The sequence below is a fragment of the Oscarella lobularis genome, chromosome 20 (genome assembly GCF_947507565.1).
Source record: "Oscarella lobularis chromosome 20, ooOscLobu1.1, whole genome shotgun sequence".
Lineage (NCBI taxonomy): Eukaryota > Metazoa > Porifera > Homoscleromorpha > Homosclerophorida > Oscarellidae > Oscarella > Oscarella lobularis.
The window spans coordinates 1671198-1697408 of record NC_089194.1 but is presented as its reverse complement, the minus strand read 5'-3'; the positions used below and the strand labels follow the sequence as shown (position 1 = coordinate 1697408).

The following is a 26211-nucleotide window of genomic DNA, read 5'->3' as shown; positions in this document are numbered from 1 at the left end:
GCTTTGCTCCGACAACGATCCTCTTCCATCTCCTTGGTGCGTTCTCGGCTTGCCAAGAGAGTCAGATTTCACTGCTCAGGCACGTAAATCGGTACAGCCGTTTTTCTCTGTGGTAATAATTGGGTTTTAGTTCGATCTTTTGCCACGGTCACCGTCGCGGTTTCCCTGCGATTTCTCCAATGCAATTCGACAACAATTTCGACGAAATTTCTGCTTAGGTGAAGTGACTCCTAAGGTAAGCGATCAAATGCCAAAGTGGAGAGAAAGGGGCAATAGTTGAATATTTCTGCCTCTAGGATCACTTTTCTTCAGAAAAGTCTTTTCTAAGGTAAAAAAGGGCCCACGAGGATCTCTAAAGGCGTGCTGGCAGGGCGCCAACTGCAGCCGCCAAGCACCTAGCATTGATAATTAGGGGATTTTGTCTCACACATGCTGGAAATCGATTATCAGACGAAATGCGCGTGCTCTCTATTATAATCTAATTACGGGTCCCTAATTACTTTCAAAAAACGCGGCGGCCGGACTGCCCTTCAGAAAAGCTCTGAATCTACTCACATCCGGGACCTGCTGAAGAGGACGAAGGTGTTCGTTGGTTGCATAACTTGGTTCTCTGCCGCAGAATGTTGTCGAAAGTGGCACTGCAGGATGCGGACGAAGACATTCGCGACTGCATTTTTGTTTGCGATCCTCTCCCGTCGTCGGTGAGGTGCTGCTCGTGCGTTTTACTTCTCGTTCGGCCCGTGCAGATTCCATGCGGCGAACGACTGTGCGAAGCGTGTTACAAGGCGATTCGAAAGTAAGTAAAAGTAAACTTCCACGAAGATCGTGAGCCGGATGTATGATTAGAAAGGACGAAGAGCCGGAATGCCCAAAACGCGGGGCGAAACTGAGGGAGGTGAAGGTACACGATAGCAGAGTCACCTAAACAAGTCGTTATTGAGCTTACAGGTTTGGAGAGACGTATTTGCCGATAAGGAGATATCTGAGCTCGAGGTCTACTGCAATCGGAAAGAGGAGGGATGCAGCTGGCAGGGAAAGCAAGCTCTACTCAAAGTCAGTCACTTATCTAGTGTGTTGGACTTGTAATCGAATTTTCTTTGCCTTGGTTGCAGCGTCACATGAAAGACGAGTGTCAGTATAGAAGTATTATTCATAAAGATGAAAAGGTACGTACATGGGATAATACATATTAGAAATTAAGTCAGGGATTTAGAAACAGTTAACTATGGTTAAATGCCCCGTTTGCTCAGAAGAAATTCCCGAAGACAAGGTAAGGATCACATAAGCAGTACACATAGGAAATAATAGGACACGTTTCCTCCTTTAGTTATCTCAGCACTTAGAACTATCATGCCCAGATAAAGACATATCCTGTGAGGTGCCTGGATGCACTCAACAGGTACACTCTCTATAGATAGATAGATAGATAGATAGATCCCTAAGCGACTCTCTCCCTCTCCCTTTAGCTACAACGCAAAGCCCTCTCTGCACATAACAAGGACTCCCTAATAGAGCACGTGGCTCACATAACTAAAACTCTGAACGAAGTGACAATGACGCTGTCCTCACTTAAAGTCCCATCCGGCGACGAAAAAACGATCGCCGCCATCGAATCAATTCGCGTCAGAATCAATGACGTCGAGGAGCATTGTGGCGATATGGAAGCCAATCAGAAGATCGTTCAAGCGAAAATTCTCGAAGCTTGTTATCAGAGCATGGACAATCTTCAAAAAGAGACGCGTCACGTGATCGACAATCTGACGCGTCACTTCACAATGTTCACCGAAAAAATGCTCAAATTCGAGGAAATCGTCGCTACCCAATCACAAGAGATATCCGAATTGAAACAGAACAGAGATCCGGCGCATGATCGCGTCATCGCGTCGCACGACGTCCGCCTCGCTGAACACGGTGTTCGTCTCGATCTCATTGATAACAAATACCAGCGAGGCGTTCTCCTATGGAAGATAGTAGCCTCAAACATGGCGGAAGAGTCTCTGAGTCACGCTGTGGAAGAGACGCGTCACAACGCTCTTGGCGATTGTCCAAATTTCCAAACCGACGATGTGAGAATTTTTTACTGCTATCGCGTCAGATTCGCTACGTTGGCTTTTTTAGTTGGAGTCCAACAATTTAAGATTCTGCTATTGCTCAAAAAGTTCTCTTAGCAATGGGGTAAGCTGTAGCTTACAGTGGCGAGTCCAGGATTTAGGTTAGGGGGCGCCCTGTGTGCCTCCTTCCACTGGCTTAGTGTTAAGCAATAATCACCATCATTTACCGGTATGTTTTTAGAATAGTGGTTCTGAGTTTTTCTGCAAGGAAAACAGTGACAGTTCTTCATTGCCACCACAATTATCTCCGGATCGTCTTTGTGAAAGTCTCAGCGAAACTCGTCGAGATTTCCGCACCCTCCAGCAGAACAATACGAAAGCAGTGGAGGCGTTAACAGAAAGAATTTCCAGCCTCGAAACCCAAGCCACAGACATGCAAGCCCATCAACGAGTCGTCCAAACAAAAATCCTCGAAGCCTGCTATCAATCCGTCGACAACGCGCAGAGAGACTATCGCGCCAAGTTCGACAACGTCGAAAGTCATCTTCGAATCATGACGGAAAAAATGCTCAAAATGGAGGAGACAATAACAACGCAAGCGGCGCGAATACGATCACTAGAAGACGAGAATAATTCGCTAAGAACTAACGCCCCTTCGCTCAGCACAAGCGGCATGGGAACGGGATCGTCTTTGAGTCCGCTCATCGAACAACAGTTCTCACAACAGGATCGAATCCTCGCTTCTCACGATATCAAATTAGCGGAGCACGGGCTTAGAATTGATATGCTGGACTGTAAAAATACCGAAGGAGTTCTTCTGTGGAAGATTACTGATATTCGAAGGCGCAGGCGTGAGGCTGTAAGTGGGAAAACGCCTTCGATTTATTCGCAGCCGTTTTACACGTCTGGCTGCGGATATAAGCTTTGTGCGAGGTTGTATCTGAATGGGGACGGGATGGGAAAAGGGACTCATCTCTCGCTGTTTTTTGTGGTGATGAGGGGCGAGTATGATGCCCTTTTGCCTTGGCCCTTTCAACAGAAAGTGACTCTCGTCCTCATGGATCAAACCTATGGTAGACACGTGTCGGACACGTTTAGACCCGATCCCACGTCGTCGTCGTTCAAGAAGCCGCGCAATGAAATGAATATTGCGAGTGGGTGTCCTCTATTTGTTCCCTTATCAACATTAGACGGTGGAGATTATATAAGAGATGACACGTTATTTATCAAAGTAGTTGTGGACACGAGTGACGTTACCCGTCCAGACAAAAGATGATTTTTTATAGAGAAAATTCTTTTGATACATGTACGCTCTTTTATGTATTCAATGTCTTTTTAGTGCTCAAGACCCGTACGCGTAAGTACTGTAGATGAAATCAGGCAATATACTAGCGTCAATTCGCTTGCCGTGGCAAAATGAGCCTGTTTGCTTACGAGAAAGTCGCAACTTTGTTCGCCGGGTCTCCTTCTAGGGATAATTAATCTAAAGGTAGGCCATGGGGTAGCAAGCACGCTCCAAAAGCTGCTGAACAGACGCCAAACTCACTGTTTTTGTGTTGTTTCGACAGGGGGGTCTCCGTTAATACAAAGAATGCGTCTGACTCTTGTAACCTTATAAAAGTGCCCAAACCACTTGTTTTAGACGCTAAGTCTGTCTCGCACAGGCGTCGTGGCATCTTGCCAGTACCTTAGAACCGAACAGGGGCGGAGAAAGAGAGAAGCCCAACCCTCTTATCTCATACCCAGCCAATGAGATCACACTCAGTGACTTCTAAGGTAAGCAAGCGATCAAATGCCAAGGGTGGAGAGGGAGTTGAATGGTCTACGCGTATTCCGTAGGATCTCTTTTCAACAGAAAAGCCTTTTATCAAGTAAGTAAAGGGACCACGAGGTTCTTCGCCAAAGCCTTTGTCTGGAGCTTGTAGATTCTTTACGTATGTAACTTGTTTTTGATTGGTCGATTGTGTGGCCAAGTGCCCAGTACCCGTATTCGCTCAGCTCCAGCTAGATCCGCTAGATCCCGCCTCCCTCTCTCTTCCACTGAAATGGGCAGAATCGCGCAAGTGCCCGCAAAAGATTGGTTTGTTTAGTCGAAACGGAGAAGGTTCCGTTCAGTCTATTATCTCTCGTTCAGTTTAGTCCCCAGAAGTGGGTGGTCACGTTTACGAAGGGCTCAATCAAACGCCGCAAATCCTCGCGTCTTTTTTGTAGACCACCCAGTACAGTAGAACGCGACGATCGCAGCCTCTTAGAGTCTTGGTAGAATGCCCCTGTATGAGTGATGGAATTCCTCCGGTTCCGGTAGCCCCAGTTGGCTCCGTGCCGACTTGGCTCAGCGCCAAAGGTCGTCACAAGCATATAACATCGCAAGTCAACTTACCGTCACCAATAACGCAGACAGTGTCGTCGAGAGAAGTGCTGTGCTGAACCCACTGGTACTGTATGCTCATTCGTTGTAGTGTACCGTACGTCCCTCGCCTATGTGTACGGCCATGCTTGCGACTCTCCCAAAGCGAGCTTGGCTCAGACGACGATCCCGACTCAGTTTATGAGTCGATTTTGATTGGACTTACAGTTGTAACTGTATTTGACTGTTGGGAACTTGCGGCAATCGAACGTGCGAAGACTGCTGCTACAAGGCTGGTTGTCCCCCCCCCCCCCCCCCCCCCCCCCCACTCCCCCCTCCCCGGCCCGCACCGGCCCGCACCGACCCGCACCGACCGTCGCACGGTGCCAAATGAGCGTTCCAAGCATTGTTGAAAAACCTAGTGAACTTATGGTTTTTCATAGTAGCCTCAAACAAGGCGGAAGAGTCTCTGTGTCCCCCCCTCCCCGGCCCGCACCTACCGTCGCACGGCGCCAAACTCGCTTTTTAGAGCGTTCCAAGCATGGTTAAAACCTACTGAACTTATAGTTTTTCATAGTAGCCTCAAACATGGCGGAAGAGTCTCTGAGTCGCGCTGTGGAAGAGACGCGTCACAACGCTCTTGGCGATTGTCCAAATTTCCAAACGGACGATGTGAGAATTTTTTACTGCTATCGCGTCAGATTCGCTACGTTGGCTTTTTTAGTTGGAGTCAAACAATTCAAGTTCTGTTAGATTCTGCTATGGCTCAAGAAGTTCTCTTAGCAATGGGGTAAGCTGTAGCTTACAGTGGCGAGTCCAGGATTTAGGTTAGGGGGCGCCCTGTGTGCTTCCACTGGCTTAGTGTTAAGCAATAATCACCATCATTTACCGGTATGTTTTTAGAATAGTTGTTCTGTTTTCTGCAAGGAAAACAATGACTGTTCTTCATTGCCACCACAATTATCTCCGGAAAATGTAGTGCTAGTAGTAATTTATACGAGACTTCTTATTTTTCCGCCTAGGCAATACCAATTGCGACTGAAGTCCAGTCTGTTACACCTCATCCGACTGCTCAAACTGAAGAGGTCCAAGCCGCCAACCAGGACCTGGATCGTCTTCGCGAAAGTCTCAGCAAAACTCGTCGAGATTTTCGCACCCTCCAACAGAGCAATACGAAAGCAGTAGAGGCGATAACAGAAAGAATAGCCAGCCTCGAAACCCAAGCCACAGACATGCAAGCCCATCAACGAGTCGTTCAAACAAAAATCCTCGAAGCCTGCTATCAATCCGTCGACAACGTGCAGAGAGACTATCGCGCCATGTTTGAAAGTCATCTTCGAATCATGACGGAAAAGATGCTCAAAATGGAAGAAACGATAACGACCCAAGCGGCGCGAATACGATCACTAGAAGACAGTTCGCTGAGAACCAATAACGCCCCTTCTCTCAGAATGAGAACGGGATCGTTTTTCCCCGCTTCTCACGATATCAAATTAGCTGAGCACGGGCTTAGTAAGAATACAGAGGGAGTTCTTCTATGGAAGATTACTGACATTCGAAGGCGTAGGCGTGAGGCTGTAAGTGGGAAAACGCCTTCGATTTATTCGCAGCCGTTTTATACGTCTGGCTGCGGATATAAGCTTTGTGCGAGGTTGTATCTGAATGGGGATGGAATGGGAAAAGGGACTCATCTCTCGCTGTTTTTTGTGGTGATGAGGGGCGAGTATGATGCCCTTTTGCCTTGGCCCTTTCAACAGAAAGTGACTCTCGTTCTCATGGATCAAGCCTATGGTAGACACGTGTCGGACACGTTTAGACCCGATCCCACGTCGTCGTCGTTCAAGAAGCCGCGCAATGAAATGAATATTGCGAGTGGGTGTCCTCTATTTGTTCCCTTATCAACATTAGACGGTGGAGATTATATAAGAGATGATACGTTATTTATCAAAGTAGTTGTGGACACGAGTGACGTCACTCGTCCAGACAAAAGATGATTTTTTATAGAGAAATTTCTTTTGGTACTTTAAAGTTATTGTTTTTAGTCGTAATCTCCAGAGAAGAGAGTTTTTCTTTGTCTTGTATGCGTTTATCCGGGACCGTAGAGCACATCTTTCCCCAGAGACAGGGGCCCCAGAATGTCGGATTCCAAAGGCCGAGCGCTCGAGATCCCTGATCAGAAGGTATGTTTCAGCGAAGTTACTAGAAAGAGTCGTCATTTCTGACTTACAGGAATGGAGAGACGTTTTTGGCGATTTGGAGCCCCAAGTCCACTGCAGTTGGAAAGAGGAGGGGTGCATGTGGCTGGGAAAGAAAGCTCAACTCGAAGTCAGTTAGCTAACTAATTGAATATGCACTGTAGTCGAAATTTTCGCCTTTGTCACAGCGTCACATGAAAGACGAGTGTCAGTATAGGCATTTTATGATTGCGCTGATTAGATGTCGTGTCTGCTCGCAGGACGTTCCCCGAGGAAAGGTAAGAGGAGCGCTCACACTACTCAGCCATCTAGGGCTTCTGACACTTTTTTCTGCTTTAGTTGTCTGAGCACTTGAAGCTGTCGTGTCCAGAAAAAGACGTATCCTGTGAGGTACCTGGATGCGCTCGACAGGTACACAGACACCTCTCTATAGATCCCTAAGCGATTCTCTCTCCTTCCAGCTAAAACGCAAAGCCGTCTCCGCACATAACCGAGATTCCGTAGTGGAACACATAGCTCACATCACAAAGGCCATCAACGAAACGATGAAGACTCTATCTTCACTCCAACTCCCAAGCGACAGTGATAAAGCAACCGCCGCTATCGAATCTCTTCGCATCCAAATCGATTGCGTTGAGCAACATCACGGCGTCCAATTGAATCAGAGAATCGCCGAGGCAGAAAGTTTGGCTCGTTACACGACCAGCAGTATCTGGCGTCGCTTTGCATTGCTCACCGAAGAAATCCGGAGCAGAGATGCGGTTGTCGCTTCGTACGACGTCCGCCTAGCTCAACACGACGTTTGCCTAGCCCAACACGACGCTCATCTCTATCAAAAGCATCTCATGCAAGGCGTTCTGCTCTGGAAAATCACCGACGTCAGACGACGACGACTCGAAGCGGCATCGGAGAAAGTCCCTACTGTCTATTCCCAGCCCTTCTATACGTCCCCGTGCGGCTACAAGATGTGCGCGCGTCTCTCTTTACATGGCGAGGGTGTGGGCAAGGGCACGCACTTGTCCTTGTTTTTTGTCGTGATAAGGGGCGAATTCGATTCGCTTCTCTCGTGGCCCTTTCGCCAGGAGGTTACGTTCGTTTTGATTGATCAGGGGCCCCAGCGAAATCACGTTTCCGACGCGTTTTGTCCCAATCTTTCGTCGCCGTTGTCGTTGCAGCTACCATATGAGAAGATGAATATTTCAAGCGGGCGTCCGCGTTTCTTGCCCCTGGCAAAGCTCGACAGTGGGACGTTTATCAAGGACGATTGCATGTTTGTGAAAGTTCAAGTCGACTTGTCGGGTATTGAGCGACCTGATGAACGCCAGTAGGTACAAAGAAAGGTGTTGTGTTTATATGAGTGACAGTCTTTGAGGTACAAAGAAAGGTTGTATTTATATAAGTGACATTCTTTAAGGTTACAAATGAAGGTTGTGTTTATATAATAACTGATGATTGATTAACGTTGGGTACACTTTTTTGGTGGGGTTAATACAATGTTTTTTCCCATAGTCTCCTTGGCGCGTTCTGTTCACGAATGCAGCTGTCATTATTTGTCGTTTAGAAAAAAGTGTCACGACTACAAAGAGAAACTTTCTGATTTGGTGAAATTTTGCCTAGGTAGGTCATGCTGCGTACAGAAGCCCGCGAAAAGGTGTATCCGGGATCGATGAAAAGTCTTGGTCACGCGTTTCAAAATGGACTCTCGCCATCTTCTCTCTCTATCCGACTTGTGTCTCTCGTACCTCTGCAGAAGTTCGCCTTCATCAGTCGATTTTCTCGACAGTCCGACTGAACGAGCGGCTTCACTGCCGACGATAGCCGAAATCGTCCTCGCCGATTCGAGACACGGATGCGGCGTCTTGCCCCACGTGGTTGCAAACATGCTTCTAAAAGGAATGGCACAGCGCGGAAGACTTACGTCACGCGTGCTAGACATTTTACTCCGGAATAGGCCTAATTTGAGAAAGCTACCACTCTACTCACTTATGACTGTCAATGAAGAGACCATCATCGAGCGTCTCAAAGAGCAGAAACACTTGGACAGCATCGACATATCGTTCAGTCGGTGTCTAGGAAATCTGCGTGTTCCCTTCTTTGAGAATGTCGTTGAGACCCCGTCGAGGGACTCCCTTACGTACTTAGCCGCGAATCACGTCAAGGGTGCTATTGGTTTGCGCGTACTTGATCGTTTTTCGAATTTGAAGCATCTTGACGTCAGCTTTACGGATCTCAAAAAAGAGCAATTTTGCGCTGCGATGACGTCATTGCGCCATTTGAGACATCTCAATGTATCTGGAACGAGACTTATTTGGTATGAAGTTTTTTCGACAGCGAAGGATTTTGCATCAGATCAACTTGAGGAGTTGTTTATGCATTCGCTTGAGATTATGAGCGTCCGTGATTGGGAGGCTGGCAAAGGCAGCCAATCTACGGTTGACTGCTTCTTTGGAAAATTGCAGCGTCTCTTGAGCCTGGATATTTCATGTGCCGATGCGTATCCATGTATTGAGATGAATAACCATTCGATCTGTGATGAACGTTTCTTCGTGACGCTTTGTCGCATTCTACGTTGCGCTTCATCTCTGACGCATCTTGACGTGTCGAACAATTGCGAGTGGGACATATTGGAAAAGCTGCTTGTGAAAGCCGATCGTCTCAGTCAAATGCGATTCCTTGGTAACGCGTATCTATATTGTCAACATCGCGTTCTTCCCGAAACGCTGACTTCTCGTCCTAATTTGAAACTTTTTGCTGCATATTACGTTCCTGACGTCACTTGCTCAGAGTACCACTTTCACCAGTGTCATGTTCTCAAAGATGTCGCATATTTTTCGAGTACACTGTATGAAGTATTTGATGTTGATGGTGCGCTACTAAAAGCGAATCATAAACGATTTATCGGTAACGGTTTGGTTCCGCTGATGCTGATGATGTCCACCGCTGCGAGGCGCTGTCGGACTGACGATTTCGATTTCTACGAAAGTTTTCTCGTGGTGTTGTTGGGGTTGCTTGAAAGCGTTCCCGCCGTTGTCTTCACAAATTCCCCGTTTACGTGTGATTCGTTGGAGCAGATACTAGAGAGTGTTCTTCTATTTAATCTCCGACATAAGAATAAACGTCCTGAATTTTTTGATGATAGAGCTGATGTGATGTCACTTTTGGCCATTTTTCCAACTTTCGTCGCTAGCAGGAATGCTCTGCGTAATCTTGCTCTTCAATTTTCTCTGCACGTCACGCCAGAGGAGTCGGAAGCGGAAATAGTATGTACATCATGTAAATGGGTTTTTTGGCTTCGGTTATTGCTACTTTTTCACAACAAAAGCGGAAACAGCTGACGTCAAAAATCGGTTCACAGATGACATCGAATTTAGCTGCTATCATTTCCATAAGTGAAAAAATCGCCACTTCACACGGAGGAAACAACCCCGTTGACTATTGGCTTCGAAATGTTTTTGAAAATGGAAAAGCATTGCTGAATTCTTTCGTATTGTTGTTTGGCGGGCTGCCTACTCCGGACGTCGTTTTCGCGTTTGACGGAACTCTGCCTGTTGAAGCCATTGCAACTTTGGCTCAGATGGCGATGGAGTCGTTCTCAACTCATGCCGACGAACGACGATCCGCATTATACGTCGCTTCACTGGAAGCTTTGGCAGTCATAGCCGAATGCCCTTATCTGGCGCTTTCACTATTTTCCAAGCGAGTTTTTGACGCCGTCGTAATTCGAGCACCTCGTGATACGAGCATGCACATGGCGCATTCCTACCTGGCGTGTCTTCTTCTCGTTCACGACCAATCGTCTAACTGGTGGCCTTCCAACTGTGAGGCAAGAGAAAGATTGGCTGCTAACATTCTCCTTGGCGATCTCTCTGACGTGAATTTTACCTATCATCAGGCAACAATTTTGCCTTTGCTAACGATTGCTCGAAGCACGGAGTTTCCTTCCGTGACTGCATTCGGTTTACAGCGTCTCGCTTTTTTCTGCAGCAGTCATTTTGATGCTGAGGCATATCACAGCCGCTACTGGGGGCCGTGTCCAGTTTGTATGATTAGAAAGGAAGTAGGTTTTCACGCCCTCAGTTCTATTCCCGTTCCGTCAATTCTTCAGTCGAGCTTGAAGTTTGATCTGAATTGCGTTGCACAAAAGTGCAAGAATTTGTGTCTATGAAAATGCTATAAACAAACTGCCGAGATTTTTTGTTTTCAACAGATGTGTTTTGGGTTTATATACTGATGCAAATATACAAGTCGACTTGTCGTGAGGAACGCCAGTTGTACTTATATGAGTGACATTCTTTGAGGTGTCCTTTGAGGTACAATTGAAGCATTTTCATCAGTGATCTTTTGATACATGTACGCTCTTTTATGTATTCAATGACTTTTTAGTGATCACGTGCTCAGAGTGTATCGCGTAAATGAAGGCTTTCCGCCGAAATGAAGCAAAATTGTGCAATATACAAGCGTCTGTTTGTTTACCACGGCAAAGACAGATTGTTTGCTTACAAGAAAGTCGCCGGGTCCCCTTCTCGGGATTCAAGCCGGGGAACTAATCTAAAGGTAGGCATGGGGTAGCAGACACGCTCCGAAAGCACTTAACAAAAGCCAAAACTTCCTGTTTTTGTCTGAAGTGGGTTGTTTCGACGGGACGGGGGGGTCGATACAAAGGATGACTCTTGTTGAAACCTTATAAAAGTGCCTTCTAAGCCCAAACCACGTGTTTAGTACGTGCAAAGTCTGTCTCGTACAGGTGTCGTGGCATGTTGCCAGTACCGAACAAGGCGGAGAGAGAGAGAGAGACAGCGTAGCCCAACCTTCTTCCTGATGTCTCATACCCAGCCAATGAGATCACACTCATTGAAACCCTTGACCTTAGACGGTCGCTTTATCGTCGAACGTCATCGCGTTAGCCCACTCACATGATCGAACCACCGTGGGTCTCGGTTGGGACAATGCTTTGCTCCGATACCGATCCTCTTCCATCTCCTTGGTGCGTTCTCGGCAAGCGAATGGAGTCAGATTTCACTGCTCAGGCACGCGTAAATCGGTACAGCCGTCTTCTCTGTGGTCGTAGGCCTAATTGTGTTTTAGTTCGATCTTTCGCCACGGTCATCGCGGTTTCCCTGCGATTTTTCCCATGCAATTCAACGACGATTTCGTTACAATTTCTGCTTAGGTGAAGTGACTCCTAAGGTAAGCAAGCGATCAAATGCCACCAAAGTGGAGAGGAAGTTGAATGGTCTTCCGTAGGATCTCTTTTCAACAGATTATCAAGTAAGTACTGTAAAGGGACCACGAGGTTTTTCGCCAAGCCTAGAAAACTACCTAGACTTTGTACTCGCCATGAATCTAACCTACCTGTGCAGTTGGAGTCTCATCGCGACGCAGAAGCGCGTGAGGAGAGACGTGCTTCTTCCAGCCTTCTCAAACCTAATGGGGTGCGTACGTAGTCTTTAGTTGCAGTAGGGTTGCCACGAGCAGGAGGAGGGCGAATACAAGAGCCGCAAAACAAATACTAAGGAGGCTACCTGCCCCTCCCTGTCACACCCTTTTCCCACCCTCTTTTTGTTTCCTTGATTCTCTTTTTAGAAAACAAAGCTGGAAACGACACCTCATCTAGTTGCTGCAAGTGAAGGCATCCACGCCGCCAACCAGGACCTAGATCGTCTTCGTGAAAGTCTCAGCGAAACTCGTCAAGATTTCCGCACACTTCAACAGAGCGAAAGCAGTGGAGGCGTTAACAGAAAGAATAGCCAACCTCGAAACCCAAGCCACAGACATGCAAGCTCATCAACGAGTCGTCCAAACAAAAATCCTCGAAGCCTGCTATCAATCCGTCGACAACGCGCAGAGAGACTATCGCGCCAAGTTCGACAACGTCGAAAGTCATCTTCGAATCATGACGGAAAAGATGCTCAAAATGGAGGAGACAATAACAACCCAAGCGGCGCGAATACGATCACTAGAAGACGAAAATAATTCGCTAAGAACTAACGCCCCTTCGCTCAGCACAAGCGGCATGGGAACGGGATTGTCTTTGAGTCCGCTCATCGAACAACAGTTCTCACAACAGGATCGTATCCTCGCTTCTCACGATATAAAATTAGCGGAGCACGGGCTTAGGATTGATATGTTGGACTGTAAAAATACAGAGGGAGTTCTTCTATGGAAGATTACTGATATTCGAAGGCGTAGGCGTGAGGCTGTAAGTGGGAAAACGCCTTCGATTTATTCGCAGCCGTTTTACACGTCTGGCTGCGGATATAAGCTTTGTGCGAGGTTGTATCTGAATGGGGACGGGATGGGAAAAGGGACTCATCTCTCGCTGTTTTTTGTGGTGATGAGGGGCGAGTATGATGCCCTTTTGCCTTGGCCCTTTCAACAGAAAGTGACTCTCGTCCTCATGGATCAAACCTATGGTAGACACGTGTCGGACACGTTTAGACCCGATCCCACGTCGTCGTCGTTCAAGAAGCCGCGAAATGAAATGAATATTGCGAGTGGGTGTCCTCTATTTGTTCCCTTATCGACATTAGACGGTGGAGATTATATAAGAGATGACACGTTATTTATCAAAGTAGTTGTGGACACGAGTGACGTAGCCTCGCGTGGCCAGGCCCTTTTCCCTGATCTCCCGGATACTCCGAGAGGGGAAAAGGTTAACCCTAACCTTTTCCCCTCTCGGAGTATCCGGGAGATCAGGGAAAAGGGCCTGGCCACGCGAGGCTACGAGTGACGTTACCCGTCCAGACAAAAGATGATTTTTTATAGAGAAAATTCTTTTGATACATGTACGCTCTTTTATGTATTCAATGTCTTTTTAGTGATCACGTGCTCAAGACCCGTACGCGTAAGTACTGTAGATGAAATCAGGCAATATACTAGCGTCAATTCGCTTGCCGTGGCAAAATCAGCCTGTTTGCTTACGAGAAAGTCGCAACTTTGTTCGCCGGGTCTCCTTCTAGGGATAATTAATCTAAAGGTAGGCCATGGGGTAGCAAGCACGCTCCAAAAGCTGCTGAACAGACGCCAAACTCACTGTTTTTGTGTTGTTTCGACAGGGGGGTCTCCGTTAATACAAAGAATGCGTCTGACTCTTGAAACCTTATAAAAGTGCCCAAACCATAGCCTGTAGCCAGACCTTCTCCCGAGCCCGTTATACGGGGAGAAGGTCTGGCTACAGGCTACCCAAACCACTTGTTTTAGACGCTAAGTCTGTCTCGCACAGGCGTCGTGGCATCTTGCCAGCACCTTAGAACCGAACAGGGGCGGAGAAAGAGAGAAGCCCAACCCTCTTATCTCATACCCAGCCAATGAGATCACACTCAGTGACTTCTAAGGTAAGCAAGCGATCAAATGCCAAGGGTGGAGAGGGAGTCGAATGGTCTACGCGTAGGATCTCTTTTCAACAGAAAAGCCTTTTATCAAGTAAGTAAAGGGACCACGAGGTTCTTCGCCAAAGCCTTTGTCTGGCGCTTGTAGATTATTTACGTATGTAACTTGTTTTTGATTGGTCGATTGTGTGGCCAAGTGCCCAGTACCCGTATTCGCTCAGCTCCAGCTAGATCCGTTAGATCCCGCCTCCCTCTCTCTTCCACTGAAATGGGCAGAATCGCGCAAGTGCCCGCAAAAGATTGGTTTGTTTAGTCGAAACGGAGAAGGTTCCGTTCAGTCTATTATCTCTCGTTCAGTTTAGTCCCCAGAAGTGGGTGGTCACGTTTACGAAGGGCTCAATCAAACGCCGCAAATCCTCGCGTCTTTTTTGTAGACCACCCAGTACAGTAGAACGCGACGATCGCAGCCTCTTAGAGTCTTGGTAGAATGCCCCTGAGTGGTGGAATTCCTCCGGTTCCGGTTGGCCCCAGTTGGCTCCGTGCCGACTTGGCTCAGTGCCAAAGGTCGTCACAAGTATATAACATCGCAAGTCAACTTACCGTCACCAATAACGCAGACAGTGTCGTCGAGAGAAGTGCTGTGCTGAACCCACTGGCATAAGGTACTGTATGCTCATTCGTTGTAGTGTACCGTACGTCCCTCGCCTATGTGTACGGCCATGCTTGCGACTCTCCCAAAGCGAGCTTGGCTCAGACGACGATCCCGACTCAGTTTATGAGTCGATTTTGATTGGACTTACAGTTGTAACTGTATTTGACTGTTGGGAACTTGCGGCAATCGAACGTGCGAAGACTGCTGCTACAAGGCTGGTTGTCCCCCCCCCTCCCCGGCCCGCACCGGCCCGCACCGACCCGCACCGACCGTCGCACGGTGCCAAATGAGCGTTCCAAGCATTGTTGAAAAACCTAGTGAACTTATGGTTTTTCATAGTAGCCTCAAACAAGGCGGAAGAGTCTCTGTGTCCCCCCCTCCCCGGCCCGCACCTACCGTCGCACGGCGCCAAACTCGCTTTTTAGAGCGTTCAAGCATGGTTAAAACCTACTGAACTTATAGTTTTTCATAGTAGCCTCAAACATGGCGGAAGAGTCTCTGAGTCGCGCTGTGGAAGAGACGCGTCACAACGCTCTTGGCGATTGTCCAAATTTCCAAACGGACGATGTGAGAATTTTTTACTGCTATCGCGTCAGATTCGCTACGTTGGCTTTTTTAGTTGGAGTCAAACAATTCAAGTTCTGTTAGATTCTGCTATGGCTCAAGAAGTTCTCTTAGCAATGGGGTAAGCTGTAGCTTACAGTGGCGAGTCCAGGATTTAGGTTAGGGGGCGCCCTCTGTGCCCCCTTCCAATAATCACCATCATTTACCGGTATGTTTTTAGAATAGTTGTTCTGTTTTCTGCAAGGAAAACAATGACAGTTCTTCATTGCCACCACAATTATCTCCGGAAAATGTAGTGCTAGTAGTAATTTATACGAGACTTCTTATTTTTCCGCCTAGGCAATACCAGTTGCGACTGAAGTCCAGTCTGTTACACCTCATCCGACTGCTCAAACTGAAGAGGTCCAAGCCGCCAACCAGGACCTGGATCGTCTTCGCGAAAGTCTCAGCAAGACTCGTCGAGATTTTCGCACCCTCCAACAGAGCAATACGAAAGCAGTGGAGGCGATAACAGAAAGAATAGCCAGCCTCGAAACCCAAGCCACAGACATGCAAGCCCATCAACGAGTCGTTCAAACAAAAATCCTCGAAGCCTGCTATCAATCCGTCGACAATGCGCAGAGAGACTATCGCGCCATGTTCGAAAGTCATCTTCGAATCATGACGGAAAAGATGCTCAAAATGGAAGAAACGATAACGACCCAAGCGGCGCGAATACGATCACTAGAAGACAGTTCGCTGAGAACCAATAACGCCCCTTCTCTCAGAATGGGAACGGGATCGTTTTTCCCCGCTTCTCACGATATCAAATTAGCTGAGCACGGGCTTAGTAAAAATACAGAGGGAGTTCTTCTATGGAAGATTACTGACATTCGAAGGCGTAGGCGTGAGGCTGTAAGTGGGAAAACGCCTTCGATTTATTCGCAGCCGTTTTACACGTCTGGCTGCGGATATAAGCTTTGTGCGAGGTTGTATCTGAATGGGGATGGAATGGGAAAAGGGACTCATCTCTCGCTGTTTTTTGTTGTGATGAGGGGCGAGTATGATGCCCTTTTGCCTTGGCCCTTTCAACCGAAAGTGACTCTCGTTCTCATGGATCAAACCTATGGTAGACACGTGTCGGACACGTTTAGACCCGATCCCACGTCGTCGTCGTTCAAGAAGCCGCGCAATGAAATGAATATTGCGAGTGGGTGTCCTCTATTTGTTCCCTTATCAACATTAGACGGTGGAGATTATATTAGAGATGACACGTTATTTATCAAAGTAGTTGTGGACACAAGTGATATCACTCGTCCGGACAAAAGATGATTTTTATAGAAAAATTTCTTTTGGTACTTTAAAGTTATTGTTTTAGTCGTAATCTCCAGAGAAGAGAGTTTTTCTTTGTCTTGTATGCGCTAGCCTCGTCTCAGACCCTTTCTCGCTTTCCCGGATGCTCCTCTCAAGCGAGAAAGGGTCTGAGACGAGGCTATGTATGCGCTTATCCGGGACCGTAGAGCACGTCTTTTCCCCAGAAGAGGGGCCCCAGAATGTCGGATTCCAAAGGCCGAGCGCTCGAGATCCCTGATCAGTAGCCTCGCAAGCCAGACCCTTACGAGCAGGAGGCTTTGTTTGGTAGCTTTAGCGCGCGAGGTGTGTAGGCGCGGTCTTGCCTCACTGCCTACGAGCAGTGAGGCAAGACCGCGCCTACACACCTCGCGCGCTAAAGCTACCAAACGAACAGCCAGGGGTACTGTGACCCTGCGAACAGCCTCCTGCTCGTAAGGGTCTGGCTTGCGAGGCTACCTGATCAGAAGGTATGTTTCAGCGAAGTCACTAGAAAGAGTCGTCATTTCTGACTTACAGGAATGGAGAGACGTTTTTGGCGATTTGGAGCCCCAAGTCCACTGCAGTTGGAAAGAGGAGGGGTGCATGTGGCTGGGAAAAAAAGCTCTACTCGAAGTCAGTTAGCTAACTAATTGAATATGCACTGTAGTCGAAATTTTTGCCTTTGTCACAGCGTCACATGAAAGACGAGTGTCAGTATAGACATTTTATGATTTCGCTGATTAGATGTCGTGTCTGCTCGCAGGACGTTTCCCGAGGCAAGGTAAGAGGAGCGCTCACGCTACTCAGAGCCCTAGATAAATCACATCTAGGGCTCTGACACTACTCAAATGGATATATCATCACACATATTCCTCAGACACTTTTTTCTGCTTTAGTTGTCTGAGCACTTGAAGCTGTCATGTCCAGAAAAAGACGTATCCTGTGAGGTACCTGGATGCGCTCGACAGGTACACAGACACCTCTCTATAGATCTCTCTAAGCGATTCTCTCTCCTTCTAGCTAAAACGCAAAGCCCTCTCCGCACATAACCGAGATTCCGTAGTGGAACACATAGCTCACATCACAAAGGCCATCAACGAAACGATGAAGACTCTATCTTCACTCCAACTCCCAAGCGACAGTGCTAAAGCAACCGCCGCTATCGAATCTCTTCGCATCCAAATCGATTGCGTTGAGAAACGTCAAGGCATCCAATTGAATCAGAGAATCGCCGAGGCAGAAAATTTGGCTCGTTACACGAGCAGCAGCAATATCTGGCGTCGCTTTGCATTGCTCACCGAAGAAATCCAGAGCAGAGATGCGGTCATCGCTTCGTACGACGTCCGCCTAGCTCAACACGACGTTCGCCTAGCCCAACACGACGCTCATCTCTCTGAAAAGCATCTCATGCAAGGCGTTCTGCTCTGGAAAATCACCGACGTCAGACGACGACAACTCGAAGCGGCATCGGACGAAGTCCCTACTGTCTATTCCCAGCCCTTCTACACGTCCCCGTGCGGCTACAAGATGTGCGCGCGTCTCTCTTTACATGGCGAGGGTGTGGGCAAGGGCACGCACTTGTCCTTGTTTTTTATCGTGATAAGGGGCGAATTCGATTCGCTTCTCTCGTGGCCCTTTCGCCAGGAGGTTACGTTCGTTTTGATTGATCAGGGGCCCCAGCGAAATCACGTTTCCGACGCGTTTTGTCCCAATCTTTCGTCGCCATTGTCGTTGCAGCTACCATATGAGAAGATGAATATTTCAAGCGGGCGTCCGCGTTTCTTGCCCCTGGCAAAGCTCGACAGTGGGACGTTTATCAAGGACGATTGCATGTTTGTGAAAGTTCAAGTCGACTTGTCGGGTATTGAGCGACCTGATGAACGCCAGTAGGTACAAAGAAAGGTGTTGTGTTTATATGAGTGACAGTCTTTGAGGTACAAAGGAAGGTTGTATTTATATAAGTGACATTCTTTAAGGTTACAAATGAAGGTTGTGTTTATATAATAACTGATGATTGATTAACGTTGGGTACACTTTTTTGGTGGGGTTAATACAATGTTTTTTCCCATAGTCTCCTTGGCGCGTTCTGTTCACGAATGCAGCTGTCATTATTTGTCGTTTAGAAAAAAGTGTCACGACTACAAAGAGAAACTTTCTGATTTGGTGAAATTTTGCCTAGGTAGGTCATGCTGCGTACAGAAGCCCGCGAAAAGGTGTATCCGGGATCGATGAAAAGTCTTGGTCACGCGTTTCAAAATGGACTCTCGCCATCTTCTCTCTCTATCCGACTTGTGTCTCTCGTACCTCTGCAGAAGTTCGCCTTCATCAGTCGATTTTCTCGACTGAACGAGCGGCTTCACTGCCGACGATAGCCGAAATCGTCCTCGCCGATTCGAGACACGGATGCGGCGTCTTGCCCCACGTGGTTGCAAACATGCTTCTAAAAGGAATGGCACAGCGCGGAAGACTTACGTCACGCGTGCTAGACATTTTACTCCGGAATAGGCGTAATTTGAGAAAGCTACCACTCTACTCACTTATGACTGTCAATGAAGAGACCATCATCGAGCGTCTCAAAGAGCAGAAACGCTTGGACAGCATCGACATATCGTTCAGTCGGTGTCTAGGAAATCTGCGTGTTCCCTTCTTTGAGAATGTCGTTGAGACCCCGTCAAGAGATTCCCTTACGTACTTAGCCGCAAATCACGTCAAGGGTGCTATTGGTTTGCGCGTACTTCATCGTTTTTCGAATTTGAAGCATCTTGACGTCAGCTTTACGGATCTCGAAGAAGAGCAATTTCGCGCTGCGATGACGTCATTGCGCCATTTGAGACATCTCAATGTATCTGGAACGAGTCTTACTTGGTATGAAGTTTTTTCGACAGCGAAGGATTTTGCATCGGATCAACTTGAGGAGTTGTTTATGCATTCGCTTGAGATTATGAGCGACGGTGATTGGAAGGCTGGCAAAGGCAGCCAATCTACGGTTGACTGCTTCTTTGGAAAATTGCAACGTCTCTTGAGCCTGGATATTTCATGTGCCAATGCATTTCCAGGTATTAAGATGAGTAACCATTCAATCTGTGATAAACGTTTCCTCGTGACGCTTTATCGCATTTTACGTTGCGCTTCATCTCTGACGCATCTTGACGTGTCGAACAACTGCGAGTGGGACATATTGGAAAAGCTGCTTGTGAAAGCCGATCGTCTCAGTCAGATGCGATTCCTTGGTAACGCGTATCTATATTGTCAACATCGCGTTCTTCCCGAAACGCTGACTTCTCGTCCTAATTTGAAACTTTTTGCTGCATATTACGTTCCTGACGTCACTTGCTCAGAGTACCACTTTCACCAGTGTCATGTTCTCAAAGATGTCGCATATTTTTCGAGTACACTGTATGAAGTATTTGATGTTGATGGTGCGCTACTAAAAGCGAAGTATGAACGATTTATCGGTAACGGTTTGGTTCCGCTGATGCTGATGATGTCCACCGCTGCGAGGCGCTGTCGGACTGACGATTTCCATTTCTACGAAAGTTTTCTCGTGGTGTTGTTGGGGTTGTTTGAAAGCGTTCCCGCCGTTGTCTTCACAAATTCCCCGTTTACGTGTGATTCGTTGGAGCAGATACTAGAGAGTGTTCTTCTATTTAATCTCCGACATAAGAATAAACGTCCTGAATTTTTTGATGATAGAGCTGATGTGATGTCACTTTTGGCCATTTTTCCAACTTTCGTCGCTAGCAGGAATGCTCTGCGTAATCTTGCTCTTCAATTTTCTCTGCACGTCACGCCAGAGGAGTCGGAAGCGGAAATAGTATGTACATCATGTAAATGGGTTTTTTTGGCTTCGGTTATTGCTACTTTTTCACAACAAAAGCGGAAACAGCTGACGTCAAAAATCGGTTCACAGATGACATCGAATTTAGCTGCTATCATTTCCATAAGTGAAAAAATCGCCACTTCACACGGAGGAAACGACCCCGTTGACTATTGGCTTCGGAATGTTTTTGAAAATGGAAAAGCATTGCTGAATTCTTTCGTATTGTTGTTTGGCGGGCTGCCTACTCCGGACGTCGTTTTCGCGTTTGACGGAACTCTGCCTGTTGAAGCCATTGCAACTTTGGCTCAGATGGCGATGGAGTCGTTCTCAACTCATGCCGACGAACGACGATCTGCATTATACGTCGCTTCACTGGAAGCTTTGGCAGTCATAGCTGAATGCCCTCATCTGGCGCTTTCACTATTTTCGAAGCGATTTTTTGACGCCGTCGTAATTCGAGCACCTCGTGATACGAGCATGCACATGGCGCATTCCTACCTGGCGTGTCTTCTTCTCGTTCACGACCAATCGTCTCACTTGTGGCCTTCCGACTGTGAGGCAAGAGAAAGATTGGCTGCTAGCATTCTCCTTGGCGATCTCTCTGACGTGAATTTTACCTATCATCAGGCAACAATTTTGCCTTTGCTAACGATCGCTCGAAGCACGGAGTTTCCTTCCGTGACTGCATTCGGTTTACAGCGTCTCGCTTTTTTCTGCAGCAGTCATTTTGATGCTGAGGCATATCACAGCCGCTACTGGGGGCTGTGTCCAGTTTGTATGATTAGAAAGGAAGTAGGTTTTTGCGCCCTCAGTTCTATTCCCGTTCCGTCAATTCTTCAGTCGAGCTTGAAGTTTGATCCGAATTGCGTTGCACAAAAGTGCAAGAATTTGTGTCTATGAAAATGCTATAAACAAACTGCCGAGATTTTTTTGTTTTTTGAACAGATGTGTTTTGGGTTTATATACTGATGCAAATATACAAGTCGACTTGTCCTGAGGAACGCCAGTTGTACTTATATGAGTGACATTCTTTGAGGTGTCCTTTGAGGTACAATTGAAGCATCATCAGTGATCTTTTGATACATGTACGCTCTTTTATGTATTCAATGACTTTTTAGTGATCACGTGCTCAGAGTGTATAGCGTAAATGAAGGCTTTCCGCCGAAAGGAAGCAAAATCGTGCAATATACAAGCGTCTGTTTGTTTACCGCGGCAAAGACAGTTTGTTGCTTACAAGAAAGTCGCAACTTTGTTCGCCGGGTCCCCTTCTCGGGATTCAAGCCAGGGAACTAATCTAATGGTAGGCATGGGGTAGCAGACACGCTCCGAAAGCACTTAACAAAAGCCAAACTTCCTGTTTTTGTCTGAAGCGGGTTGTTTCGACGGGTAGGGGGGTCGATACAAAGGACGACTCTTATAAAAGTGCCTTCTAAGCCCAAACCACTTGTTTTAGTACGTGAAAAGACGTGCAAAGTCTGTCTCGTACAGGTGTCGTGGCATGTTGCCAGTACCTACCTTTCCATCTTTTGGGAGAACCGAACAGGGCGGAGAGAGAGAAGCCCATCCTTCTTCCTGAGATCTTACCTCATGCCCAGCCAATGAGATCACACTCATTGAAACCCTTGACCTTAGACGGTCGCTTTATCGTCGAACGTCATCGCGTTAGCCCCACTCATATGACATCACAGTGTCTGCATGATCGTGGGTCTCGGGTGGGACAATGCTTTGCTCCGATACCAATCCTCTTCCATCGCCTTGGTACGTTCTTGGAAAGCGAATGGAGTCAGATTTCACTGCTCAGGCACGCGTAAATCGGTACAGCCGTTTTCTCTGTGGTCGTAATTGTGTTTTAGTTCGATCTTTCGCCACGGTCACCATCGCGGTTTCCCTGCAATTTTTCCCATGCAATTCGACGACGATTTCGTTGCAATTTCTGCTTAGGTGAAGTGACTCCTAAGGTAAGCAAGCGATCAAATACCACCAAAGTGGAGAGGAAGTTGAATGGTCTACGTGTATTCCGTAGGATCTCTTTTCAACAGAAAAGCCTTTTATCAAGTAAGTACTGTAAAGGGACCACGAGGTTCTTCGCCAAGCCTTTGTCTGGCGCGTGTTGGCAGGATGCCCAGTTCTGTATGCAGGGGGATTTTTTATATCACGTGACACATGTCGGCATTCCCCAAATTCGCATCGCTTTGAAGAAAGTGCGCGATTGAGTATCTAGCGTGTAACACGCATGCTGTACGATAACGAATATGCATGATCTCAAGTCGGAAATCGATTATTGGCTGAGACGAAATGCGCGTGCTCCTTATGTAATTGAATTACTTTTCAAAAAAACGGGGCGGCAGATCGATCATTCAAAAAAGCTCTGCATAAACTTGTACAGGCATCTGAATCAATTCCTAACCAGTTGAATCTAGTGAATCCGGGACCTAGAGGGCGGTTTCGCCGTTGCGTAACACTTCTCTGCGCCATTAGGATGTCGAAAGTACTGCGGGATGCGGACGAAGACATTCGCGACTGCAAATTCGTTCGCGTTCCTCTCCCGTCGTCGGTGTTGTGCTGCTCGTGCGTTTTACTTCTCGTTCGGCCCGTGCAGATTCCATGCGGCGAACGAATGTGCGAAGCGTGTTACAAGGCGATTCGAAAGTAAGTAAAAGCAAACTTCCTCGAAGATCGTGAGCCGGATGTATGATTAGAAAGGACGAAGAGCCTGAATGCCCAAAATGCGGAGCGAAACTGAGGGAGGTGAAGGTACACGATAGCAGAGTCACCTAAACGAGTCGTTATTTCCGAGTTGAAGGTTTGGAGAGACGTATTTGCCGATAAGGAGATATCCGAGCTCGTGGTCTACTGCAATCGCAAAGAGGAAGGATGCAGTTGGCAGGGAAAGCAAGCTCTGCTCAAAGTCAGTCACTTATCTAGTGTGTTGGACTTGTAGTCGAATTTTCTTTGCCTTGGTCGCAGCGTCACATGAAAGACGAGTGTCAGTATAGAAGTATTATTCATAAAGATGAAAAGGTACGTACATGGAATAATACATATTAGAAATTAAGTCAGGGATTTAGAAACAGTTATCTATGGTTAAATGCCCCGTTTGCTCAGAAGAAATTCCCGAAGACAAGGTAAGAGATCACATAAGCAGTACACATAGGAAATAATAGGACACTTTTCCTCCTTTAGTTATCTCAGCACTTAGAACTATCATGCCCAGATAAAGACATATCCTGTGAGGTGCCTGGATGCACTCAAGAGGTACACTCTCTATAGATAGATAGATAGATCCCTAAATGACTCTCCTCCTTTAGCTACAACGCAAAGTCCTTTCCGCACATAACAAGGATTCCCTAATAGAGCACGTGGCTCACATCACTAAAAGTCTGAACGAAGTGACAATGACTCTGTCCTCACTTAAAGTCCCAACCGGCGACGAAAAAATGATCGCCGCTATTGAATCGCTTCGCGTTAAAATCAATGACGTCGAGGAACATTGTGGCGATATGGAAGCCAATCAGAAAATCGTTCAAGCAAAAATTCTCGAAGCCTGTTACCAGAGCGTGGACAATCTTCAAAAGGAGACGCGTCACGTGATCGACAATCTGACGCGTCACTTCACAATGTTCACCGAAAAAATGCTCAAATTTGAAGAAATCGTCGCCACCCAATCGCAAGAGATATCCGAATTGAAAAGGAACAAAGATCCGGCGCACGATCGCGTCATCGCGTCGCACGACATCCGCCTCGCTGAACACGGCGTTCGTCTGGATCTCATCGATAATAAATACACGCGAGGCGTTCTCCTATGGAAGATCACTGACGTCAGACGACGACGACGCGAAGCGGCATCGGGGAAAGTTCCTTCGATTTATTCCCAGCCCTTCTACACGTCCCCATGTGGCTACAAGATGTGCGCGCGTCTCTATTTCCATGGCGACGGTATGGGCTTGGGAACGCACTTGTCTCTGTTTTTTACGGTGATGAGAGGCGAATTTGATTCGCTTCTACCGTGGCCCTTTCGCCAGAAGGTGACGCTCGTTTTGATTGATCAAGGGCCTGAGCGAAATCACGTTTCCGACGCGTTTCGTCCCGATCCCGCGTCGTCGTCGTTTCAGCGACCGCGCAAAGAGATGAATACTGCGAGTGGGTGTCCCCTCTTTGTTTCCCTGGCAACGCTTGACGGTGGGACGTTTATCAAGGATGATTGCATGTTTGTTAAAGTTCTCGTTGATTTGTCCGGTATTGGGGAACCTGATGAACGTTAGGTTGTGTTTTGAGGTAATAAATGAAGAAGGTGTTTATGTTTCATTGATGAACCAGAGATTGAACTCTATGCAGGTATACGGGAGATGCGTCTAGTGCGTCTGCGCGCAGATCCATCGTTCGTTTTTTTCTCGCGCATTTTTTCGTCGGCGAACAGGCAATCGTCTACATTGTAGATGGGTCGAAAGCGATCACGAAACGACTCTAATCGATCCGATCGAAGCGGCGACGGCCAAGCGATCGGAACTCATCGAAACGGCGACGGCCAAGCTAAGGACGCGAAGCGAAAGGTATGATAGCGAAGTCACTAGAAGGAGTCGTCATTTCTGACTTACAGGTCGCTCGAGCGTTCGACGACATTCGACATACGCTGTCGTCGATCAGAGGAGCCGACGATCCCGCAATCGAATCGCTTCGCGCCGGCGTCGAGAAACTCGGCGACGAAATCGCGAAGAATCAAACGAAAATCCTCGAAGGCAAAATGAAATAAAGAAACCGTTGAATACATTTTTTGACAAGACCGTCAAGATTTCCTCTTCAGAAGTGACGACGACGACGAGGAAATCGATATTTGACAAGGTAGACGTAAACTCATTACTTCTGCATTTAGTTATTAGTTCCCTGAAAAGGCCGTGCCATCGCACAGAACGAAGACAAGGATGACGTCAATAGCGAGTTAAAAAGACTAGGAAAAGGTAGGTGTAGTGACTGTAAAATCAATAAATTACATGATGTGTGCTCGTGGCTCCCAGAACTTTTACAACAAATACCAACTTCTCGAAATAAAAAAAATTGTTGGAAGGAAAAAATGGAACGGTTAATAAAAATAAAGTAAGATGTTCAATATTTAGTTACCATACGCCCAAGGGTTGTACATTCTAAAGACTGAAAGAACCTCAAATTGTTGTCAAAGAACAACTATTCCGCAGAGCTGCCGAGGAAACCGAAACAACAGCAGCATCGGCGTTTCACGACGTCTTCTTCAAGCTAATGAAGCATCATCCAGAGCTGAAGAAGCCAGCGGACCATTTTTTCTATTATGTCATATAGAGAAATTGGAGGTTCGGGTTGCTCATCGTTATCGCCTTTATTTAATAGTAAGCAAAGCTAAAGAGAAAGACGTGCCAACGCTTCTAATGAAACAACCGGAGCGCGAGCGCTTTCCTACAGAAGAAATTTCACCTGAATCCGTATTGCCTGAAGGTGATCATTAGTGTGCTTACACAAATAAGACCGAATTATTCCGTTGTCACAGCTTCGTCAAGGTAGTTGGAGCCTCTGTAGTGACTTCTGGAGTAGTTGGAGCCTCTGTACTGACTTCTGGAGTAGTTGGAGCCTCTACTTCTGGAGTAGTTGGAGCCTCTGTACTGACTTCTGGAGTAGTTGGAGCCTCTGTAGTAGTTGGAGCCTTTGTAGTAGTTTTAGCCTTTGTAGTAGTTGTAGCCTTTGTAGTAGTTGTAGCCTTTGTAGTAGTTGTAGCCGTTGTAGCCTTTGTAGTAGTTGTAGCCTTTGTAGTAGTTGTAGCCTTTGTAGTAGTTGTAGCCTTTGTAGTAGTTGTAGCCTTTGTAGCCTTTGTAGTAGTTGTAGCCTTTGTAGTAGTTGTAGCCGTTGTAGTAGTTGTAGCCTTTGTAGCCTTTGTAGTAGTTGTAGCCTTTGTAGTAGTTGTAGCCTTTGTAGCTTTTG

At 47.1% G+C, this 26211-nt stretch overlaps 7 protein-coding genes and 1 long non-coding RNA gene across 14 annotated transcripts; all 8 read left to right on the top strand.

The window, feature by feature from the left end:
- The first annotated feature begins 155 nt into the window (after positions 1-155).
- Positions 156-3354, top strand: LOC136198935 (TNF receptor-associated factor 3-like). Of its 3 annotated transcripts, none has more exons than XM_065989004.1 (11): positions 156-235; positions 297-328; positions 620-796; positions 847-895; positions 949-1053; positions 1113-1166; positions 1214-1270; positions 1328-1399; positions 1467-2066; positions 2119-2175; positions 2293-3354. In XM_065989004.1, exons 3-11 carry the CDS (start codon positions 621-623, stop codon positions 3325-3327), a joined length of 2205 nt encoding a protein of 734 aa, XP_065845076.1. In that variant the 5' UTR covers positions 156-235; positions 297-328; position 620; the 3' UTR covers positions 3328-3354. The 3 variants fall into 3 exon arrangements, with proteins under 3 accessions (XP_065845076.1, XP_065845075.1, XP_065845077.1); XM_065989003.1 differs by having other exon boundaries at positions 847-901; XM_065989005.1 differs by lacking the exons at positions 156-235; positions 297-328 and having other exon boundaries at positions 661-701; positions 747-796; positions 847-901.
- A 621-nt stretch (positions 3355-3975) lies between these two features.
- Positions 3976-6479, top strand: LOC136198939 (TNF receptor-associated factor 3-like). Of its 3 annotated transcripts, none has more exons than XM_065989011.1 (6): positions 3976-4131; positions 4186-4486; positions 4976-5070; positions 5123-5188; positions 5302-5373; positions 5421-6479. In XM_065989011.1, the coding sequence occupies exons 3-6, from the start codon at positions 4987-4989 to the stop codon at positions 6390-6392; spliced, it is 1194 nt and encodes a 397-aa protein (XP_065845083.1). In that variant the 5' UTR covers positions 3976-4131; positions 4186-4486; positions 4976-4986; the 3' UTR covers positions 6393-6479. The 3 variants fall into 3 exon arrangements, with proteins under 3 accessions (XP_065845083.1, XP_065845084.1, XP_065845085.1); XM_065989012.1 differs by having other exon boundaries at positions 3979-4131; positions 4979-5070; XM_065989013.1 differs by lacking the exon at positions 5302-5373 and having other exon boundaries at positions 3979-4131.
- On the top strand, positions 6468-8101 carry LOC136198941 (TNF receptor-associated factor 3-like). Its single transcript, XM_065989014.1, has 5 exons — positions 6468-6578; positions 6628-6723; positions 6782-6871; positions 6933-7004; positions 7055-8101. The coding sequence occupies exons 1-5, from the start codon at positions 6534-6536 to the stop codon at positions 7919-7921; spliced, it is 1170 nt and encodes a 389-aa protein (XP_065845086.1). The 5' UTR covers positions 6468-6533; the 3' UTR covers positions 7922-8101.
- A 2894-nt stretch (positions 8102-10995) lies between these two features.
- On the top strand, positions 10996-24573 carry LOC136198936 (TNF receptor-associated factor 3-like). Its single transcript, XM_065989007.1, has 11 exons — positions 10996-11147; positions 11338-11626; positions 11679-11780; positions 13984-14015; positions 22747-22917; positions 22968-23022; positions 23072-23176; positions 23236-23289; positions 23337-23393; positions 23452-23523; positions 23577-24573. The coding sequence occupies exons 2-11, from the start codon at positions 11507-11509 to the stop codon at positions 24528-24530; spliced, it is 1722 nt and encodes a 573-aa protein (XP_065845079.1). The 5' UTR covers positions 10996-11147; positions 11338-11506; the 3' UTR covers positions 24531-24573.
- LOC136198942 (TNF receptor-associated factor 3-like) lies at positions 12289-13927 on the top strand. Its single transcript, XM_065989015.1, has 3 exons — positions 12289-13087; positions 13412-13569; positions 13816-13927. The coding sequence occupies exons 1-3, from the start codon at positions 12367-12369 to the stop codon at positions 13924-13926; spliced, it is 990 nt and encodes a 329-aa protein (XP_065845087.1). The 5' UTR covers positions 12289-12366; the 3' UTR covers position 13927.
- On the top strand, positions 14081-16533 carry LOC136198938 (TNF receptor-associated factor 3-like). 3 transcript variants are annotated; one of them, XM_065989008.1, is made up of 6 exons: positions 14081-14224; positions 14279-14583; positions 15046-15140; positions 15193-15258; positions 15358-15429; positions 15477-16533. In XM_065989008.1, exons 3-6 carry the CDS (start codon positions 15057-15059, stop codon positions 16446-16448), a joined length of 1194 nt encoding a protein of 397 aa, XP_065845080.1. In that variant the 5' UTR covers positions 14081-14224; positions 14279-14583; positions 15046-15056; the 3' UTR covers positions 16449-16533. The 3 variants fall into 3 exon arrangements, with proteins under 3 accessions (XP_065845080.1, XP_065845082.1, XP_065845081.1); XM_065989010.1 differs by having other exon boundaries at positions 14146-14576; XM_065989009.1 differs by having other exon boundaries at positions 14147-14583; positions 15049-15140.
- Positions 16958-18518, top strand: LOC136198874 (TNF receptor-associated factor 3-like). Its single transcript, XM_065988935.1, has 4 exons — positions 16958-17081; positions 17140-17229; positions 17345-17416; positions 17469-18518. The coding sequence occupies exons 1-4, from the start codon at positions 17052-17054 to the stop codon at positions 18336-18338; spliced, it is 1062 nt and encodes a 353-aa protein (XP_065845007.1). The 5' UTR covers positions 16958-17051; the 3' UTR covers positions 18339-18518.
- A 65-nt stretch (positions 24574-24638) lies between the features above and the next one.
- On the top strand, positions 24639-25643 carry LOC136198943 (uncharacterized). Its single transcript, XR_010672939.1, has 5 exons — positions 24639-24818; positions 24866-25107; positions 25158-25223; positions 25281-25359; positions 25413-25643. It is a non-coding gene; the product is annotated as an uncharacterized lncRNA (long non-coding RNA).
- Positions 25644-26211: the final 568 nt, after the last annotated feature.

What these genes read in the sequence shown, in the direction of transcription:
- LOC136198935 (XM_065989003.1), top strand. Translation starts at nt 621, where the DNA reads ATGTTGTCGAAAGTGGCACTGCAGGATGCGGACGAAGACATTCGCGAC. An exon ending in TGTTACAAGGCGATTCGAAA is followed by an intron (nt 797 to 846) that starts GTAAGTAAAAGT and finishes ATGTATGATTAG; the next exon opens with AAAGGACGAAGAGCCGGAAT. An exon ending in GAAAGCAAGCTCTACTCAAA is followed by an intron (nt 1,054 to 1,112) that starts GTCAGTCACTTA and finishes CCTTGGTTGCAG; the next exon opens with CGTCACATGAAAGACGAGTG.
- LOC136198939 (XM_065989011.1), top strand. Translation starts at nt 4,987, where the DNA reads ATGGCGGAAGAGTCTCTGAGTCGCGCTGTGGAAGAGACGCGTCACAAC. An exon ending in CAAATTTCCAAACGGACGAT is followed by an intron (nt 5,071 to 5,122) that starts GTGAGAATTTTT and finishes TGGCTTTTTTAG; the next exon opens with TTGGAGTCAAACAATTCAAG. An exon ending in CACAATTATCTCCGGAAAAT is followed by an intron (nt 5,374 to 5,420) that starts GTAGTGCTAGTA and finishes TTTTCCGCCTAG; the next exon opens with GCAATACCAATTGCGACTGA.
- LOC136198941 (XM_065989014.1), top strand. Translation starts at nt 6,534, where the DNA reads ATGTCGGATTCCAAAGGCCGAGCGCTCGAGATCCCTGATCAGAAG. An exon ending in AGGACGTTCCCCGAGGAAAG is followed by an intron (nt 6,872 to 6,932) that starts GTAAGAGGAGCG and finishes TTTCTGCTTTAG; the next exon opens with TTGTCTGAGCACTTGAAGCT. An exon ending in TACCTGGATGCGCTCGACAG is followed by an intron (nt 7,005 to 7,054) that starts GTACACAGACAC and finishes CTCTCCTTCCAG; the next exon opens with CTAAAACGCAAAGCCGTCTC.
- LOC136198936 (XM_065989007.1), top strand. Translation starts at nt 11,507, where the DNA reads ATGATCGAACCACCGTGGGTCTCGGTTGGGACAATGCTTTGCTCCGAT. An exon ending in TGTTACAAGGCGATTCGAAA is followed by an intron (nt 22,918 to 22,967) that starts GTAAGTAAAAGC and finishes ATGTATGATTAG; the next exon opens with AAAGGACGAAGAGCCTGAAT. An exon ending in AAGAAATTCCCGAAGACAAG is followed by an intron (nt 23,394 to 23,451) that starts GTAAGAGATCAC and finishes TTCCTCCTTTAG; the next exon opens with TTATCTCAGCACTTAGAACT.
- LOC136198942 (XM_065989015.1), top strand. Translation starts at nt 12,367, where the DNA reads ATGCAAGCTCATCAACGAGTCGTCCAAACAAAAATCCTCGAAGCCTGC. An exon ending in AAATGAAATGAATATTGCGA is followed by an intron (nt 13,088 to 13,411) that starts GTGGGTGTCCTC and finishes ATGTCTTTTTAG; the next exon opens with TGATCACGTGCTCAAGACCC. An exon ending in TAGGGATAATTAATCTAAAG is followed by an intron (nt 13,570 to 13,815) that starts GTAGGCCATGGG and finishes TGTCTCGCACAG; the next exon opens with GCGTCGTGGCATCTTGCCAG.
- LOC136198938 (XM_065989008.1), top strand. Translation starts at nt 15,057, where the DNA reads ATGGCGGAAGAGTCTCTGAGTCGCGCTGTGGAAGAGACGCGTCACAAC. An exon ending in CAAATTTCCAAACGGACGAT is followed by an intron (nt 15,141 to 15,192) that starts GTGAGAATTTTT and finishes TGGCTTTTTTAG; the next exon opens with TTGGAGTCAAACAATTCAAG. An exon ending in CACAATTATCTCCGGAAAAT is followed by an intron (nt 15,430 to 15,476) that starts GTAGTGCTAGTA and finishes TTTTCCGCCTAG; the next exon opens with GCAATACCAGTTGCGACTGA.
- LOC136198874 (XM_065988935.1), top strand. Translation starts at nt 17,052, where the DNA reads ATGTGGCTGGGAAAAAAAGCTCTACTCGAA. An exon ending in GAAAAAAAGCTCTACTCGAA is followed by an intron (nt 17,082 to 17,139) that starts GTCAGTTAGCTA and finishes CCTTTGTCACAG; the next exon opens with CGTCACATGAAAGACGAGTG. An exon ending in TACCTGGATGCGCTCGACAG is followed by an intron (nt 17,417 to 17,468) that starts GTACACAGACAC and finishes CTCTCCTTCTAG; the next exon opens with CTAAAACGCAAAGCCCTCTC.